Here is a 20789-nt window from a genome sequence, read left to right as displayed (position 1 = left end):
AGGATCAGTGTAGTCAAGTAACTTGTCCTTATCTGTCATTGTCTTATGTTTGGCACCCATGCAAGTTTAAATCATCTTTGATAAGATTCCTTTTCTTAATGACAGTTATGATTGTTCAAAGTGAAAGCTTGCATCCTCTGAGCAGCACAGGTTTCAGTGCTTGATAAATTCTCACTTTAATTCAATTCATCATGTATTTTTCTGTGGCTTGTCCAGGTTTTTTGGTTTTTAGGTGTTTTTTAATCCCAGTTAATTGTTTCTCTTTGGAAACACTTTGGAGTCCATTGTACCTCCACTGTGGGCTTATTAGATATTCCTCTTTGTTTTAATTTTTTTAATGGTTGCTCTAGCATTTACAGTAACTTATCACAGTCTACTATCATATAACACCTCACATATAAGTTAAGAACTTCGCTTTCTTTTGTCCTGTCCTTTGCCTGTAGTTGTTATGCGTTTTATTTATACATATACCATAAACCCTAGAATATATTTTTTATTTTTTAACCATCCTTTTTAGAAAGGTTCATAAAATGAGGAAATACAATTTTTAATATATCCCCACATAATTACCATTTTTAGCACTCTTCATTCCTTTGTGTAGATCGTTTTAAATCTGGTATCATTTTCTTTCCTGTTGAAAAGTTTATCATTTCATTTGTAGGATTGCCACCAATTCTTTCAGCTTCTCTTTTGTGAAACAAGCTTTTATTTCATTCTCATTTTTGAAAGGTATTTTTGCTGGTTAAAAAATTTTAATTTGTCAATTGTTTTTGCCACACCTCCCCACCTTTGGAGGGGAGGATTCCAATTACATGTATGTTAGAGCACTTGGTGTTTTCCCACACCTCACTGAAACTCCGGTTTTGTTTTTGTTTCTCTTTTCAATCCTTTTTCTCCCTGCTTTAAGTAGTTCCTATTGCTGTGTTCTGAATTTCACTAATTTTTTCTTTTATGGTGTCTAAACTACTATTAATCCTGTCCGGTAAATTTTTTATTTCAGATAGTGTATTTTTCATCTCTGGATGGTCCATTTGTGTTCCTTTGTGTATGTTCCATTTCTCTACGCGTTTTATTCATGGTTTCCATTAAATATACTTTATAATAGTTCCCCAGTATTTTAATGTCATTGTCTGCTATTTCCATTATTTTGTCATTGTTTTATCTTATCTTATTGTTTTATCTTACGTTCACGTTCTTCTGCTATTGCCATCATTAGTCATTCTTTATTTTTTTTCTTTTGCGACATGTGGGCCTCTCACTGTTGTGGCCTCCCTGTTGCGAAGCAAAGGCTCTGGACGCGCAGTCTCAGCTGCCATGGCTCATGGGCCCAGCCACTCTGTGGCATGTGGGATCTTCCAGGACCGGAGCACAAACCCGTGTCCCCTGCATCGGCAGGCAGACTCTCAACCACTGCGCCACCAGGGAAGCCCCCATTAGTCATTCTTGATTGGTTGCAGGACAGAGTGAATTTTAAGTACTTGAATGTCTGTTCTTGAAGGGATTTAATGTGACCAACAATTAAGTTAATCACTGTTCAGTTAGATTCTTTTGTGCTTTGTTTTGTTTGTTTTTAGCTTTGTGGAGCAGGTCTAAAGTAGTCTTTGCTTTAGGGACAGGTTAACCCTATCACTAAAGCATATCCCTTTGGGGGTCTCTACTGAATACCTTGGGTAAGCATCTGGGGCTCTCCACTCCTTTTGGTTGGAACTTGAATACATCCCAGCCCTGTGTGTGCTCTGGGGACAACCCAGCTCACAGCTTCTGCTCATTCTTTGGCCGTGTGGAGTTTTCTCCTTCACATGCACTATGGTAGGGTTCTCCTGAGCCTCAAGTTTACCCCTACACAGATTTCTGGATTTCTTTTCTTCATAGCTTCATCCTGTTCAGAACTCTGCCCCTCAACTTACAGCTGCCTCAGTCTCGGTGAACTCCAATCTGTTTTCTCAACTCAGCTAGAGGACTGTGCTCTGCTTTGTACTCCCCTCCTGCTCCTTAGACTGGGATGTACCTCCAGGCAGAATGCTAGGCTGATATTGGTGTCACTTCATATATTTCCTTTCTTCAGATGTCTTGGTCTTACCATGTTTGTTTCCATTGTCTGAAAACTTGTTTTGTATATTTTGTCTAGTTTTTTGGTTGTTTACAGTGGGATAGCAAATTTCACTACTCCATGTGGTCAGAATTAGAATCTGTGTTCTCATTTTAGTAATCAAATCATCACTTAGTGTTCGCTAAGTACCAGCATGTTCTTTTAGTAGTAATTCAGAAATAGCTTTTTCTTAAAGCTACTGTATTATGACAGAAGCTCTAAAAAATTTGTTTAAGAAGGAATGAGTGAAGTAAATACCCTTTATTAATATATATTCATTCATACTTTGTTTTTATTCTTTGATTTGGAAGTCCATTCACAAAAGATAATAAAATCCCTGCTTTCACAAAATCAGGGATTTATAATATACTTATGAGTAGAGTAATATATTCAGTTCTATTTATTGGAATAAAATTTGCCTTTATACATCAGTGTATAGCATAATGATTCCTATTTGAGTGCTACATTAATTTAACCTATTAACTCTTAACCTATTAACCTATTAACAATTGCTTTTATATACCTTTTGTGTGTTTATATCATGCATTTCATATTTTTAGATTTCTCATGTATAAGCAAGGGTGTGTTAGAATGTTAATGTTTAGATTTAATGTTCATACCTTCAGGATTAGTAAATGTTTTTCTCCTAAATGTTTCACATTAAAGTTAGGTTGGAAAGTATTTAATCCTTTTGCAAATATGCCTCATTACTCATCTTCAAATAATATTTATTCATAAAAAATAAACATATTTCCCTGATGAAATAAATCAAATATATTTTCTTATACATGATTCTAGCTACATATTTATTCTGTTTCAGTAGGTAACTTTCCATGTTAGACATTAATTTTTCATCGTACTGCTGCTGCTACAATGAATTACTTGTCCTGAACAGAGTTCTAGATGAAAGTGATGCTTTTTTCCATCCATTATGAAAAGGATGTTGTTGGTGTGTTTATTAATTTTCATAAATAGATTTAATGTCTTTTCACTTTTATTAATATTAGAAAGTGTATCTTGTGATACAACTTAAGAATTGTAAACCATGTAAGATATTCAAAAATGTAAAAGGCCAACTTTTATCCTAAATCTTTCTGGGTCTGAGATGATTCTTTCCAGTCCTTCAATTAAAGGTGTTGCTTTATAATGATGTCCTTGTAATTGCAAAGACTGAATATGCATGTAAGCCAAGAAAAGAATGCATGTAAGTGAAACCATTAAACTGTATTGTCATTAAACTATATTTTGAGTATCAGCCATTTGTATTAAGGTTAACTTTTAAAGAACAAGAAGCTGACATTTGTTTATATTTGTGTTGTGAGGGAGATTGATGATGGTTGTGGTGATAGTGAATTGGGAATAATTTGATTTTTGCTTCAAAGGAGATACAGATAATCTTCATCGCTTGGTAGCAAGAAATTACTGATTAATTTTCTGCATGTTTGCTTAATGGGCTGTTACCTATGCTAGATAGCCATTTATGCCCAAAGTTGGTCCACTAAGTAGCTAACTACACTCCATAGATGGTAGGATTCATATATTGTTCACTACTTTGATATAGTAAGGAGAAAGACCTCCTAGGGAAATGAAACTGTCAGTACTGTATTTCCTCACATTATTGTGTTATTGTGTTGACTAATAGTATATATAGATATCGAGTAATTAATTAATGTCTACTAAATTTTCTGTGTGTGTGTTTGGGTGAGGTTTTGTTTGAAAGATGTTTGAAAAAGTCATTTGAGAGGTTGGGAAGATAAGGAAATCAGTCTTACACAGTTAATATAAAATGTCTTCAGAGAATGGAGAAAACAGGAGAGAAGATGGTAAACAAAATAGAGAACTTTCATATTTTCAAACCAAATGTTTCATATAGGATGCAAAATGTTGGCACATCATAAAAATATGGATGTTTAAACAACTGTAGCTTGTGCTCAGTTTATAGTGATGGAAAGTGTATTTTACTTTGGTAAATGTATAATTGAAATATTCAATTATAACAAAAGGTATTAAGCTCATTTGAGGTTGATAATTAGGGTATTTATAGTGATGCTGATCTGCCCGTGGTCTCTGTTGCTAGTATGTAGGCATAGGGAGAGAGGATAGTTGGGCTTATATATGAGTGTGCTTTTGCCAGAGGAATGTAATGAAAAGATTCAGGGATAGGAGATAGGACAATAAAGTTCAAGAAAAATCTATCATAAAATCAAAGCCGGTTGCAGAGGGAAGTTAAAGGAGAAAAGACTGGTTGTAATGAAGAAGTAGGGCAACACCAGTGAACTGGAGGAGGCCTGTTGTAACAAGCAGAGTTTAAAATTGGAAGAAAAGGAATTATGCTTAGAGTGAGTGCTTGATATACTGATATTGACAGTACAGCAGTTTGAGATGGTAATTTAGTTATGGGGTGACTGGCATGTAAAGGAGAGTATGTACAGTTATTGGAGATCATTGTATGCATAAGAAATAGATTTGCTTTTTCATCACAGAAAATTCAAAATTACGATTGCTAAGTAAAATAAGGATTTATTCCCTCATTTAAAGCAAAGTCTGATGTTGGCAGTACCCAGTACCAGTGTGCCAATTCCATGAAGTCATCAGGGACCCAAGCTCTTTCTAATTTCAAGTCTACAAACTAGCACGATTACCAAGGTCGCCTTGTGGTCCAAGATATCTGCTAAAGTTTCAGTCATCCCATTTCTATTCTTGGCAGCAGGGAGGAAAAAGGGGAAGGAGTCAGTAAGGTCTTTCCCCTGCTGTCATTCCCCCTTTTAAGGTCCAGAAGTCTCTCCCAACAGTTTCTGTTTATATGATATTTGTCTTAGGTAATAACATGGCCATATTTTGCTTTGAGGAATACTGGGAAATATACTGTTTTGGCAAGCCACATTACAACTCCCTAATAATGTGTAGGTATCTAGTTTGTAAAGAACACGGGGAGAAAGGATGCAGGTAGACAGCTAGCAGTCTTTGCCAGAAGTATTGATTATCCATGTGAACAGCGAAATTTTCAAGATGGTGGAAAGACAAGGAAAGACCCTGAGGTCCATGGGCAATTACAAGCATAACAATCCAATGGAAGAGAGTGGATGAGCCCTAGACCAGCGTATTTAGAAAACATTGAGAGAATACTGTAATAGTGGGATGCAAAGAGAAAACCAATCATACCTGCCAATTCTCTTTTTCTATTCTCTTATGCACTAGAAGGAATGTAAGAGAATTAAAACTCATTACTTGAGAGGACTGCAAATAAAATGATTTCTTCAAGTGACATTCAGGTTTTAATTAAGACAAAGAGGAAGAAGGAATCTGAGGAGAGGTAGGGGAGTTTGCTGATTCTGAAACAGTAGTTCCAGGGAATATGGTAGAAGGAACAGGGCTGTGTGGAGAAAATACAGTATACAGTTGAGAAGAGCAAGGATGCAGTGAGCAGTGATTCTTAACCTTTTGCTCATCTACCCACAAGTTAAAAATAATTAAACACAAATCTCCAATATTATGTAATTATTTATAAATAACTTTTCTGTATTGATGTACTAATACTATATATGTATTATAAAAATACTATATGTGTTATAAAAGATATGTAAAAATAGGAACTTATAAAGAATGAGATAGATGTATCAATAGAAATGCTGATATCTTCTTCCCCACACTCCTGCCAATCCCTGGGATCTTATAGGTCTCAAAGGCTGCAGCCTCAGTATAGCTTAGGGTGGGGACTATTAGGGGAAATAGGAGCAGCCTAGCACAGAATTGATCCCTACACTCAACGAAAAGCCTTCCCCTTAAAAATAAGAGCAAGGGGCTTCCCTGGTGGCGCAGTGGTTGAGAGTCTGCCTGCCGATGCAGGGGACACCGGTTTGTGCCCCGGTCCGGGAGGATCCCACATGCCGTGAGCCATGGCCGCTGAGCCTGCGCGGCCAGGGCCTGTGCTCCGCAACAGGAGAGGCCACAACAGTGAGAGGCAGAGCAAGAACACTTAAAATTCTTCAGAAAAATATTTGTAATACTGTAAGACGTAGTAAGATTAAATATGGAAGAAAAAAAGCATATTATCAGTTACAGGTATTATCATGTGAGATGACATTTAATCTGTGATCTCAGTGAAATCAAATAGCCAAGACATATAAAAAGCAAACACATATTAAGGAACCACAAATCATTAGAGAAAGAAAGGATTATTTATTGAGTGTATTTGAGACAGATGCCAGTAACTGAGATGGATGCATGTTATTAAAAGTTAAATTCAAAAAGGAATTTAACTGGAAAAATCATAACTGAATATCCAGTTTCTTAGAGATAAAAGAGCTTTCCAAGCTTAGAATTGATCAGGGGAAAAAATCGCTTTGGGTACATAAATATTTTAAGCTTCTGTGTTTTAAAACAATATTCAAAAATTGAAAGATGGCACAATATTTGCAGCCAATATGTTTATTTTCCAAAGAGCTCATGTGATGCACTTTTAATTTAAAAAAAAATGCAACAAAAATGCTGGAAGACCAGAACAACTCACAGAGAGGAGGTGTTGGGAGTTCAGTCACAATTATAACAACAAAAGCTGACTAAAACAGGTACAGAGCTTGAACAACTCAAGAGATATGACTGGTTTGAAGAGGGGAGGGTGTTCAGCCATGCTTTAAAAAGCGTGGAGTGGGGAGAGGTGATTAGAACCTGGTACTCAAATGGGTAAACGACCTGGACATGTTGTTAAATATGACTGGTTAAAAGAAAGAGAAAAAGACAAAATTTAGTCACACTTGTGATTAAAGCAATGGATAATAAGTGCTTTTTTTGCTTCTCAGAATTTTTTTTTTTGTCAGAGTGATATCCAGTGCTGGTTACTGTGCAGTGAAAATGAAAGCATCGTGCTTTTTACACTGTAAGTCAGTGTAAATCTATACAGTACTTTTAGAACTCCATTTTTTTCCTCTCATTAATACCTAGATAGATCAAACCCTTAAATTTGATATAGAAATAAATGCGTTAATTAATTAAGCTTAAAGCTCTATATCATGAGATAGCTCTAAAAGCCTAAGCCTTCAAAAGTAGTTCCCTCAGATACAGCTATTGAAATTAAAAATACATGCAGAATACATAACTGTATTATTTGTATATTAATACATCTTTAAAGAAGATATGATTGGGTTGACATAATTGAATTGGAAATCCTGAGAGTAGCTAACATACCAAGCCATGTTCTAAAGCTGCAGTAAATAAAGCAATGATAGACCAGTAGACTAACAAATAACAAAGCAAGATAGACAATATAAAGAATTAGGCCCTTTTATCCCATGAAAACTTAATATATGCTAATGAATGATAAAAGTGGCATTTAAATCAGTGGGGCAGAATGCGCTATTCTTTCATTCATGTATTTATCTATTCAGAAAATGTTTATGGAAGGCCAGGCACTATCCCAGATGCCAGGGATACATCAAACCAAGTAGACTACAATCGCCATTTTCGTGGAGCTTAAGTTGGAGTTGTAGTAGAATCAGAGAATAAAAAAATTGAAGATGATTACCTGCTGAGGAGAAAAAAAGGAAGGAAGGGGGATAGTGTTCACAAGATTCCATTTGGTGGGGGAAACATGATCTCCCTCCTTCCTACTGTATAAAGAACTGCCAAACAGCAATTTGTTAAAAAGCAAACAACGCAACAGAAAATTTGGCGGATTTTTTCCTTTTATTTTGATAGCTATTCCTAATTCATAAAGGAGGATACAGAGCTATCCAGTAAATCTCTAATACCTTTTGAATAGTGAAAATGCAGAATCAAACAGTGAGATAACACAGTTCTGAGATTGATAAGTTTAATATCAATTTTTAATTTAATATCAATTTTTTGTGAGTTTAGGAGAAATGGGTGCTTGCATGTGTTATAGATATAACTGCATAGTTGTAATTTGTTTTGGAAGACAGTTTTAAGAGTACCTCTTAGGGCCTCCCTGGTGGCGCAGTGGTTGAGAGTCCGCCTGCCGATGCAGGGGATACGGGTTCGTGCCCCGGTCTGGGAGGATCCCATATGCCGCGGAGCGGCTGGGCCCGTGGGCCGTGGCCGCTGGGCCTGCGCGTCCGGAGCCTGTGCTCCGCAACGGGGGAGGCCACAACAGTGAGAGGCCCGCATACCACAAAAAGAAAAAAAAAAAAGAGTACCTCTTAAAGTGGGAAAGGTACTACATACACTATGAGCCAGCAATTCTCATTTTTGGTATCTCCCTCAGGGAACTCTTGAATGTGCAAGAAGGTCTGGTAAGCGCAACATGGTTTGTAATGATGAAAATCTGAGAACTACCCAAATGTGCTTTAGTTTGTTGTGGCCATAGTGTGGAGCACTGTAGTGCTACAGAGATCTCCTTAGCGTATTGTTGAATGTAAGAGGTAAATTATAGGCAATATATGTACATACCAGTGGTAACAACAATTACCACCAAACTTTACAGCTCTTACCACTGGGAAAGCTATTTAGGATTGTGGTAGCAGAGAGGTTTTTAGCTTCAGCCTTATCTCTAATATTTCTATTTTTTTAAAGAGATGGTATACCTATTTTTATTTGTATATATAAAAATGACCAAAAAAATTCTCCCTGTTAGCCTCAGCTCGAGTGGCATTTCCCACTGTCCCAGCCCATATTGTGTATTTTATCAGAATTACTTATCTTGCCCTTGGCAAGTGCTCCTGTACACGTGGTTGTTTTTCTGAATGCCCTCACTTACCTATTAAATTGCAGGTCCCTTTGACAGCTTAGGACTTAGTCCTTTTATTTTTTAAACATAATGCCAAAAGAGAAGGCCTTATTTCATAAAAACTTGTTATCATCATCATTCATCTTGCATTCTTTGGATAATATTTTTGTGTTCTTTATATTTGTGAATAAGAGCCATAGTAAATCAAAGTTTTATTTCTAAATTCACTTAAAATTTGAATTATTAATTAGACAAAACATATTTTAAACATTCAGTCCTGGAAATTGTTCAAATTGTATTTTTCTTTGTAGGTCGTTTGTATGCGATGCAAACGGGAATGAAGATTGATAGTAAAACTCTTGAATGTCGTAAATTTTTATCAAAGCTAATGGATCAGTTAGAAGCTGTAAGTTGAACACTGAAAATTTATTTTCTGATTAATGTTTAAAATGCCGTTTTATTTCATTTGTGTGTGTGTTGTCATTTTAGTTCTTCCTGTTGACAGCAATCAGCAATGTCATAGCTGAGGAAAAATGAGACACATTTTTTTTTTCATTTACGTCATACTGCTTAGGGAGTTGTAAGTAGGTATAAGTCGGTTTCAATATCTTTACATATACATTATATCTTGTTCCAGGTTACTGTAGATGACCTTTGAGTCATTCTTTCGTATGACAAACCCTTTCTAACCTTCCTTCATGCAGTCACATGGATGATTGATTTGGGAATTCTTAAATGGCTCTTGTAATAATGAAATCGGGGACTTCCTTGGTGGTCCAGTGGTTAAAACTTTGCACTTCCCCTGCAGGGGGTGCGTGTTCGATCCCTGGTTGGGGAACTGCGATCCCACATGCTGTGAGGCATGGCAAAAAAAAAAAAAAAGAAAGAAAGAAAGAAACAGGCTATTTATTTAGTGAAAAGGACCATGAAGGAAGTTGCCTGTTGTTTCTTCCTCCTACTCTTGGTCCCATAACAAGATACTCTTATGGTCTAGGCATTTTCCTCTGCTAGCAGAAATGTGGTAGGTGACTAATAAGTCATCTTGAACTATGATAGAACTTCACAGGTTATGTAGAAGCACGAATCCAGGGAAAATTGAAGGATTTGATTGGGTGTCAGTGCATCAGGAAGTCAGCGTTAAACCATAGTAACCTTACTTAGTAAGCAGGGCTCCACCCTGTGCCTCCCATGCCCAGCCATCCCAGTTTCTTTTTTAACAATGTCAAGGTTTACTTCTCATGAATGCATCTCCTCCAAGGCAGTTATATTCATAGCTGTGACTTACTTTTTATTTGCTTATTTAGTTATGTGACCTGCTCAAGAGAATTAGAATCCTAAATGTTTATTTGATCAGTTGCATTATTTTGTTTAGAGAAACAAAATTCAGACATATTAAAAATCAATACACTTATACCAGTCAGCCCAGAACTTTTTTTAAATGTTGAAAGTTATTCAGATCAAAGCCTACTTGTATTAAGCAGCCATGGGCAATAGTGTTCTCTCTAACTTTGTATGGGTGCCTGGCCTTCTGACCCAGAATCCTGTCATCTGCTACTATTAACCATCCAAGGTAGCCTGGTGGCACCACTGATGACAACTCAGCTGCCCTTGGAGTCTGTCTGGCCTTCTACTTCTAACACTGCTTCTGTGGATGCAGGAAGAATTTGAGTACCCTTCTTTTGGAGGGTGGGGTTAGGAGATGGGAGGAAGAATGTGTCTGACACGCAGCAATACATCTGTACAATACTGTCTCTTACAGACATTTTATATAGAATATATCTCTTTATTAATTTTACAGCTTAACAGTAATAGCTAAAATAACAATAGCTTATGGATAAGACAAAACTCAAACAGTTCTTTATAATATGCAAAATGTAAAATCACATTTATAAAGAACTTACCAGGAATTTATTATTATCTACATTAAATAACAAGGAAGTTCATTCCATGGTGAGAACATATCTGCTTGTGCTATAATGTTTATATTTATAGTTGGAACACTTCAAGTATATTATGTTTTTGCTGCCAGATATTTTATGCTGAAGGCGAGATGAAATGACATGCTCCCACTAAATTTTTCTAGAGATAAATTGCCTCTACAATTAAATCATTTCACAGTGTGGATACAGTAAACCAGTGTTACATGTGGGGCTTTTTTTCTGTTGTTGTTCAGGATAAACGTGCCCAGATGTCCTTAAATTCCAGTATTCAAACTCTTCTGGGCCTTAATTATGAGAATATGTACTTTGCTGATTTTATGAAAAATCCCCTTGCTTTCTCTAAATTTAATTTGTTATTTTATAATGTTCTTTGAAAAAAGCAATTTTTAAACAGTAGTGTGGTACTCAGATCTAATATTGCAGAAGGTCATTTTACTCCAATATGGCAGTCTGAGTAAAATGTAGGAATTCAGTTTGTTGTTTTTAAGATACTTTAAATTATTGTATGTGTAGGAAAGGGATGTACTGACTGGAAATTTACATGGTTGTAAATTGTGTTGATTTGAGATATATATTTGTCTAAATTTTTAAAACTTCCATAATCCTATTCTAAGTTTGTTTTCTTATACCTTACTTAGAATTAGATCTCTAATGCAATGTGCTCTGAGAGATACTTTTTTAGGATATAATGATCTTTCTCATTGTATTTTTCTACACTTGATAGAAGAAATTGAAATAGGAATAAATTAAAAATTTAAATTACGCATGGTTAGGAAAGAATTTCTTAATCCCATTTTTAGGATACTTGTTAGTACATTTGAAATATTTGTCTGATGCTTTACATAGATAGTTGGATGTTTTTTATTCTTGATTATTTTGATATTTAGAGCTAAATTATACTTTCACATTATCATGAGTGTCTTTCTTCAAAATTTTGTGAATGTTGGATTTGATTATTGGGAATTTTTATACCTAAGTATACACTTCTGTGAGCCCAGAATCATAAGTTCTGTATCTCATTTTATTTTAGCTTAAGAAACAGTTGGGTGATAATGAAGCTGTTACTCAAGAAATAGTTGGTTCTGCCCATTTGGAGAATTATGCTTTGAAAATGTTTTTGTATGCAGATAATGAAGATCGTGCTGGACGATTTCACAAGTAAGTAAAGATAGATAAAATAAAAATTATAAGTTTAGTTACTGTATAACCAGAATTTATCCAGTTTTCTCTTGATTACTCTCAGACTTCCTGATTAACGATTTAGATTTTTTTTTTTGAATCTCAGAATGAGTTTGGGTTACAAGAGTGATCCTGGCTTTTTAGAGAAAATGGCTAAATGAAGAACACCCAGAGCAGATTCATTTTCTTAGTAAATATACCCTAACTAGCCATTTAGTAAAATCTGTGTTGATTTTAGCCAAAAACAGCCTGGTCCAATGATACTGATTTTAAAAATTCCCACCCCTACCGATTCAAATGATTTATCATTATTATAATAAGACTTAAATACAGAGAAATACACATGGCTTGATATGGATTCAGATAGTACTGTCATTACATTTTCTAAAATCAGACGCATACTATGAAACTTTGTTGTAGCATATTCACCTGTTATATGTGTTGTAACTTTCTCCTAATAACAGATTACAGAAGGAGCTCCATTGTACTCTTGAAATCTGATATTAATTTCAGAGTGCTTTTATAAACATTGGAAGTTTTTGTCTTGTAGCTACAAGACTAATTCTTACATTTTTCATTTGAATTAGATGAACTTTTCTTTTCTCTTCCAGAAACATGATCAAGTCCTTCTATACTGCAAGTCTTTTAATAGATGTCATAACAGTGTTTGGAGAACTCACTGATGAAGTGAGTGTACATTCTTTATTGTCTTATTAGCTGGAGATCAGTATTGTTGCTTTTTATTAGTTTTATTATTGCATTGTTTATTTAGAGCAGCATGTCCATCAGAAATGTAGTATAAGCAAAACGTGTAATTTTAAATTGTCTACTAGCCACATTTTAAAAAGTGAAAACAAAAGATGGAATTATTTTTAATGACAAACTTTTTTTTTTTTGTAATAAGTTCTTTAAATCCAGCATGTATTTTATACTTAATGAGTACATAGCTAGTGTATTGGTCCCTGAACCCCAGGATCAGAGTTTGATTTTATTAAGTGTTTAAGTATTACTAATCCTGGATGCTGTTAAATTTCTGTACTGTTATTTGGTAAACATTACTGGAGGCAGAGACTTTTTAGTGCTGTTTTTTTCCTATTTTGTTTCTAGCCAGAAATATTATTGTTAAAGATTTGTCTCTATTGTAAAATACATATAGAACTAGATATTTTACAAGATACTTCCTATGCATTTTATCAGTTTGTTTCTCATAACCACTCTAAGATAAGTAGAGCACATATTCATTTTATATATGAGCAAACTGAGGCTAAGTGACAAACTTGTTGCCGTGAGTTCAGTGTTGTTTTCACTGTAGCAGGCTTTACCATTGACGTGGAAAATGTGTTTTCTGAGAGGGGAGATATTAATCTAGAAAGAGAACAAAAGAGAGAGAGAGGGGAAGGAAGAAGGGAGGGAAGGAGGGAGGGAGGAAGAGAGGAGAAAAGAGAGTTACAAATGAGACTGATAGAGGCATGTCATATTAGTGATTTGAGATCTATGAAGACCACTGCTTTCTATGAAATGATTTTTTCAAAATGGTGAGCAGCTCAGTGTATCATTCCAAACAAAACAAAGTACAATCTATCTATGAGATATTTTACATGTTCGTAAAACAGTACATCAAAACTGTGCAATAAATGCTTTGTTTATATGTAAAATGTAGTTAAGCTCTAGGCCTGATGATCATAAGCTGAGTTTTTGAGTTGGCAGAGGTGTACAGGACATTTCAAAATTGTGCCGAATGAGGGACACTTTTTTATTGTGTGTGACTGTCCCTTTTCTTTCAAAACATCAAGCATCCTGTCTCTTGCCCACACAGCATTCCCCAGTCAGATGACTAGAAACCACCAACAGATATTTCCAAACACCCGCGAGGGTATGGGGCAATGCCCAGTGAGAGCCACTGCTGTTAACTTTTCTTGAAATAGAGAAATATAAGAGAAAACTGAGGCCTGGAGTGTGAAAACCACAAATGCTTCTCACTTTTTTGCATTTTAGAGGCCCTGTGGATCCACTCTTTAGCTCCCTTTCTACTCCTGTCTCCTGTTACTACGGATCTGGATTTTTTTCCTGTTTTACTAGTATGGGGCTCTATACTAAACAGGGCATACAGAGGACCTAGAGGTGATTTAATCATGACATTATGGAAAACTGTAGATAGGTAGTCAGGTTTTGGCGAGTACCAGGTGGCTGAAGGAGAATAATGAGACCAGATTAGAAAAGTAAGTCATAAGCCAGATCAGACAGATGATAAAAGGCCTGGCATCTTCAATTAGGGGATTTATTGAATAAAGAATTATGCTTTGGGGTGCTTGGTATGATAAGACTCTATAGAATGAACTGGGGTAGGAAAGAACTACAAGTCATTTGGCAAAAGAACTAGTTAATGATTACTGTGGAACTTCGTACAAAGTGGGTTGTCGCTGACCTGAGGAAAAATAATATGTTTAGACTTAAATTGTAAAGTGTGAGGTGCAGGTATAGCCTACAAAAATAAATCACCACAAGACACTTGGAAAGAAAAAGACAAGAAATATGCAAAATAGAGATGAAAGTTCAAGTTAGGAGATTAGACAAACCCTCAGGTAAGAAGATAGTTTTGAAAGAAAGAGAAGATGGTCAGGTAAACATCCTGATAAACACCTGTATTTAAAAGGCTAGAGGAAGAAGTGAATAAAGAAACACAATTAGAGAAGTGGATAGAAATGTAAGATATCAGAAGAGAAGGTCATGATAAGGCACAGTAGCAGATAAGTTTGCCAGATACTTCTGAGATGGCTTTTCTTGCCTCTCCTACTTCTTACTTAGAGGAGCTGCTTTTGCCCACATATCTCAGAAGCAAGCACACAGTTCTTTTAAGTTGTAACTGCTAACAGTGGGGAACCCAGATAAAAGGTAAAGTAATAGATACAGGAAAAAGAACAAAATGTCCAGAAGTCTTAAGTGAGTAATGTAGGTTTGGTTTTGTTTGTTTTTGTTTTTGTTTTTGTTTTACTTAAGGGACACATAAATACCTCCACACATAATTAGCATGTCATTCATCTGCATTTCAGAAGGAAAAAAAAATCTAAGTTTACATATAGGTATCCTTAACAAAGAACAGCTTTCTTAGTTATTTGAACATAGTAGCTAAGGCGAGGACTCTTAATGGGACAAATGAGAGGGCTTCAAAAGGAGTTGGGGGAGAGATGTTTATTTACTGAGGATACTAAAGACTACATGTAGCCCAAGAGTGAAAGAGACATTTTTCCAAAATGTTTACACTCTTTTCTTTCCCTGTCTATTCACCCAACCTGCTACCTAAGTTTTTCTGCCTTGCATTGGCATTAAAGTAGGAAATAGCATCTGTGTTGGTGGTTAAGGGATCCAGAGAGCAGGAGGGGTCTGAAATGGTATGGAAAAAAGAAATTAGGCATTGTAAGGCCAGCATGGAAAGGACGTCCCTATAATTATTTGATTGGGCTGAGGTTTATTCTTTGGGCCTTTATGTAAATCCTGCATTTTAAATTAGAAGATGTATGTACACACATTTAGTGTGTAATTATATGTGGGTGCTCTTCACTAACTTACATATGTTTGTTATAACATGCAAAGTTTATACATCCAGTGAAAGTTGTATATATCAAAAGTTATAATTTGTTGGGCATACAATACTGACATTTCTCATATCCATTATTATACAGTGATCTTATCCTTACATAACTAGTGAACTGGTTTTTGGCCATTGAACTAAGGTTGACTAAATAAAGGCAGCCGACAAGGAAAGTGAAATACTGGCAAGACTGTTCATACACCAATAACATAATCCCCCAGCCAGGCAGTTTGATCAGCCTAGTTTCAAATTCTATTTTCCCTTAATTTTAATGCTGGTTTTTGTTCCATCATTTTCCATTTCTAGAAGTGGCATATTCATCATTATCACTGAGATACAGATTTTTCAAAATAATGATTTAAAATGTCATAACTTTAAATAATGCTCCACTTGAGTGGAATAGGGAGGAATACACTCTAGCTGTGACTTTCGCAGCTCCTACCAAAACAGATAAGCAGAGTATCATCGGCGTCAACCCTCTCTGGTAGGTCCTCATTGTTGTCTGAGGAAATCTAAGGCTTGTATTTCTTTACTTGTGATTTAAGCACTCTATGCCTAAAACAAGACACAAACTAGCAGAACATTTCATTTATTTCACAATAACTATTAAAAACATGACATGTTTTAAAAGCTGGGTATAACTGGTTACTCAAAGCATTGTAACTCATTCCCCTTTCCACTTTCACTTTAGTTTCATCCTATACTTTGAAAACACTAGCAGAGACAAAGACAGGAAACAGAAAGGTGGGAAAAGAATAAGTTTAAGGATTTCAGGTAGGGAGATTTTTTTTTTTAATATGTACTCCTGTAGGTATATTTCAGGAATTGCTGTTTCTTATTTGTTCATTTATAAAGGAAATGTGGTGGTGTTATTACCTGCATAATATCCCATAGCTTTTTAATAAAGCTGGAACTTTCTTCAAAAAGAGTTGTTTCCCTTGCTTCTCAAAGAATGCTGTATGAGAAACATTAAAGTCTACAATAACAGAAAATGAAGAAGGGAAAGGCATTATAATTATCTTATAGTTTTTATTTGTGTATTTTAAAATTATCTTTTAATTTTATCATCTTTATAATCAAGATACTGGGTTTTTTTTAATTATATTTTTTAAAGTTTAAAAAATGGTGTGGTTTTTTCCTGTCAGTCCTGAAAATTTATTTAAAAGAACAGCAACAGTGGTTGTCAGTGCCAAGCCTAAACTCCAAAGCAAGAGGTCATTTTACATCTCAGGACTTGGTTTTTCTTCTGTAAAATGGGAAGCCTAGTCAAGCAGATCTCTGAGGTCCTTTGCAGCTCTACCAGTCTATGATTATATGTTCCACGCATGCAAGAAGAGATGGGAAAAGGAGAATAAAAAGCAAAGATGAAAAAGCAGACAGAAAAAGAAAAGGAGAGAAGCAAAAATAGTTTTAGATTAGAAGCTCCAAAAGGAGGGATGAAAAATTACCCATTTAAGTTATATAAATGATAACGAAAAGTAGAGCCACCAGAAATTATGACAGCCAAGCACTAATTTCTAGTAGGAAGAAAGGAGAAGAAACATGACATGGCAATGTAGGGGCTGTCAGTGTAGGGAGGGAGCAAGACGAACATCTGGGGCCTTCTTATGGCATTTGTACGTAAAGATGTTGAGTCTTCTAGTTAAATTCCTTTTATTTAACTTTCCAGCCATTTTTTTTAAAGGTCGTTGGTTCACAAGCTACACTACTGCAGTTTACCTAATTAATTTTCCTATTTTAGGCTCTTTTACCCTGGAACCTATTCTCCTCTGTCATTGTTTTATTGAAGAACCTAACAGGGACTTTTCCTTTCCTGGCTTTGCAAGTCCAGACTCCTTCTTGTGCTACTTCTTACCAGTCCCATTGTATGTTTGTCAGACCATTCTGCTTACCTCCCGCACTCAGCTCTCACTGTTGTAAACTTTGGATTTTTAGCCTGCTTTGTCTAAGTCTTACCTTCTCTTCGAGTCTTAGCTCCATTATTATAGCCCTTATATGCATTTCTCCATTCTCTCAACTCATTTAGGATCTTAACTTTATGAATGTTACACTATAAATGTGTTGACTTAAGATTTTTGGGTTTTTTTAATTTTTTTTTTAATTTTTAATTTTGTATTTTAAAGCAAGCGATGTTCAAAATATATATATAGGTTATTTTTCTACTTTAACATCTTGTGTTAACTACTTATGGCCAGTATTGATAGGCTTTCTTTTATCATATTTTAGATCTATTTCACTTCTAGCAGTGTTTGAGGAGCAGATACCATTTTGCCTTTATCTGTTGAGTTTCTGCTAATTTGGGGGAATCAAATGAATATGGTATGTTTTCCTGCCCTCACAAGGTTTGTGTTCCAACTTGGAAAGGGAAGCAGAATAACTGAGTATGATGATATATGGTGTAGTAATGACAAAATACAGTGACGCGATCCAATCCTACCATTTGCCTGGCACTGTGCTTAGACACTTTAGATATATCTTGTTTCACTTTCACAACCCTGAATTACTGTGAGAAAACAGAATCAGAAAATAAAAGTTCCTTGTCCCCAGATGCTATGGCCCAGAACAGTATTAACAAACTCTGTGTGATAAAGGTCTAGCATTTTTTTCTTCTTAATTCCCATTCTGTTGCAAGCTGATTGTTTTGTAAAATATAAATAATGATTAACTAGAAAAATAAAACCTTAAAAAGACATATAAAGTACAAGCCTAATTTGCTATAAGTTTCCCAAATGCTCTCAATTTCTGTACTGTCTTGTCACAAAAGTGGTAAACAGTTTGCAGGCCAGCTCTGGTTCTGGGACCATATTTTGATTGGCACTGATCTACATCCCTCTATGGGAGCTCCCAGAGAATCCTGTTTGTATCTCAATCAGGGACTCTCCCTACTCGAAAAACAGGGCTGCAATATAACTGGAATAATAATGTACATGAATAGCTGTCTGCAAAGGAGGTAGTCTATTTAAGGTATCCATTTGCACTGTAAGTTTCAGAATTAAGCAATATCTTCTTGCTAGCCTAGAAAACCATGGTAGATCAGGAGAAATTCATCTACTTACAAAATTGTGTTTTGTACATACACCATACCTTAAGTTTTCATGCTCTCACTGTACACTGAAGGTCTCATTCTTAGTAATTGTAATAATAAATAGAAAGATATGAGGGTAGTATTGTCTGTCTTATTAGAGTAGGAATTTCATGTATCTTGTATTCATTTCTGTATAATAATTGCCAAGAACGGTGTCTTGTACATGATCTTCAAATAGTTGTAAATGAATGAAGTATTTTTGCATGCAATGTTAGTATAATGTGGTTCAGAATACTGCAGGCATTGGCCTCAAAATCCCATATGCCACTTCATAACTGTGTGACTTTGGGTAAGTTATTTGACTTATGTAACCCTGTTCCCACATCTGTAAGATGAAGAAAATTGTAACAGCTACTTCTTCAAGGTGTTTTGGATTTTAAATGAGAAAATACATGTAAAGCCTTTAACAAAGTACCTAGCATGTAGTAAACACTTAAAAAACATTAATTTTGCTTTTATTAGTTGATGGATAATGTTCTAATATCCTGTATTTAGAGAGGACATCCACGTAAAATACATGAAAATTTTAATGGAAACTATCCTCATCTACTCAATCTTATATATTAAGATAAATTTATTCAGAAATAGGCATATTATGTATTATTACTACTATATTTGGAGGTCCAGCATGTACAATTGGAGTCCCACAAAAGAGACTAGAAAGAAAATGTTGAAGAAATGACCATAGATTTTCTAAATTGGGTGAAAAAAACAGTTATGGAGCCAAGAAGCTCAGTGAACCTCAAGTAAAATAAATGCAAAGAAACCATACCTGAGAGCATTTACTGGTTGTGATAGTCCAACCAGTAAAGTTCAGTGATGGAAGAGGAAATCTTGAAGGAGCTGTCTTGGGAAACGACACATTACGCACAAGGTAACAATGCTTTGAAGGATGGCTGGCTTCTCATTTTTTAAAAAAGTTGTGGCAAGAAGGTAATGAAATTGGCATATTTAAAGTACTGAAAGAAAAAGCAAACAAGCAAAAGAACCTGACAGCTCAGACTTCTCTGTAGAGCAAAGCTACCCTTCAAATAATGAAGGTAAAATAAAAGACATTTTTAGATAAATTAGTTCATTACTAGCAGATCTGCACTAAAGATCTAAAGAACTAAAGAACAGCAGAAAGGAGGTTTTTCAGGCTGAAAGAAAATGATACCAGATGACAACTTGGATTTATAGGAAGGAATAAAGTACACTGATACAGTGTGTAAGTAAATACATTAAAAACTATATATTTCCTCTTTTATTCGTTTCTTTAAAAAAATATATATGCCATTTAAGTAAAACTTATTGTAACTATACATATATATTTGGTAAACCACCCCCAAAAAAAGGCAGGGAAAGGGAACAGAGAGAAAGAGAAGCAGATAAGACTAATATAAAACAAATAGCAAATTTTAGGCCTACATACAGCTGTATCAGTACATACTATAAATGTAAATGGAGTAACACTCCGATTTAAAAGTAGAAAGCAAGTCCCAACTGTATACTATTTATAAGAGACATCCTTTAAATACAGAGACACAGATATTTTGAAAATGAAAAGATGAAAAAATATTCAATGCAAATACTAAGTTAGCAAAATCTGAGGTGGCCATATTAATATTAGATAAAGTAAACTTTAAGATGATGTTTTACCAGAGGTAAAATGGGACATTTTGTTATCAAGAAGATATTACAGTTCATTAAGAAGTTACCACAGTTATAAATGTCTATGTACCTAATAGCAGTTTTAAACTTTATGAAACAAAACGTGATAAAAATAAAAGAAAATACAAAAAAAAAGTCATAATAGTGGTTGGAGATTTTAACACCCCCCTCTCAGTCATTTGTAGGATAAATAGTTTAAAAGCAGTAAAATTATCTAAAATGAATAAAGACTGCCCACATCAAATATTGGCTAGAATGTGAAAACAAGAGCTTTCGTACATCGCTTGGTGAAAATGTTAGATGTCATAACCAGTTTGGGAAGAGATTTGGCAGATTTTTATGAAGTTAAACATACACCTACCTTTTTACCCAGCAATTCCTTGGTGTTTATCCAAGAGAAATGAAAACATATGTCCAGAAAAGACTTGTTCAGGAGTGCTCATAGCAACTTTATTCATGATATCCCAAAGCTGTGTAAACAGCCCAGATGTCCACCAGCAGAGGAACTGATAAATAAATTGTACTGTTACTAAGGTATAAAAAGAGGCTACTGATATACCCTAAAACATGGATCA

The 20789-nt window shown here is 35.1% G+C and overlaps 1 protein-coding gene across 1 annotated transcript in view; it reads left to right on the top strand.

Moving 5' to 3' along the window:
* VTA1 (vesicle trafficking 1) overlaps nucleotides 1–20789 on the top strand; it is a 70913-nt gene that overhangs the window by 10091 nt on the left and 40033 nt on the right. Inside the window, exons 2-4 of the mRNA XM_060115271.1 lie at nucleotides 9083–9177; nucleotides 11742–11869; nucleotides 12502–12577. Coding sequence (XP_059971254.1) covers nucleotides 9083–9177; nucleotides 11742–11869; nucleotides 12502–12577 — 299 coding nt within the window. The remainder of the gene's footprint in view (nucleotides 1–9082; nucleotides 9178–11741; nucleotides 11870–12501; nucleotides 12578–20789) is intronic.

Source organism: Mesoplodon densirostris, chromosome 12, assembly GCF_025265405.1.
Source record: "Mesoplodon densirostris isolate mMesDen1 chromosome 12, mMesDen1 primary haplotype, whole genome shotgun sequence".
Taxonomy (NCBI): Eukaryota; Metazoa; Chordata; class Mammalia; order Artiodactyla; family Ziphiidae; genus Mesoplodon; species Mesoplodon densirostris.
The sequence above is the reverse complement of the archived record's forward strand: the minus strand, read 5'-3'. Positions and strand labels throughout refer to the sequence as shown.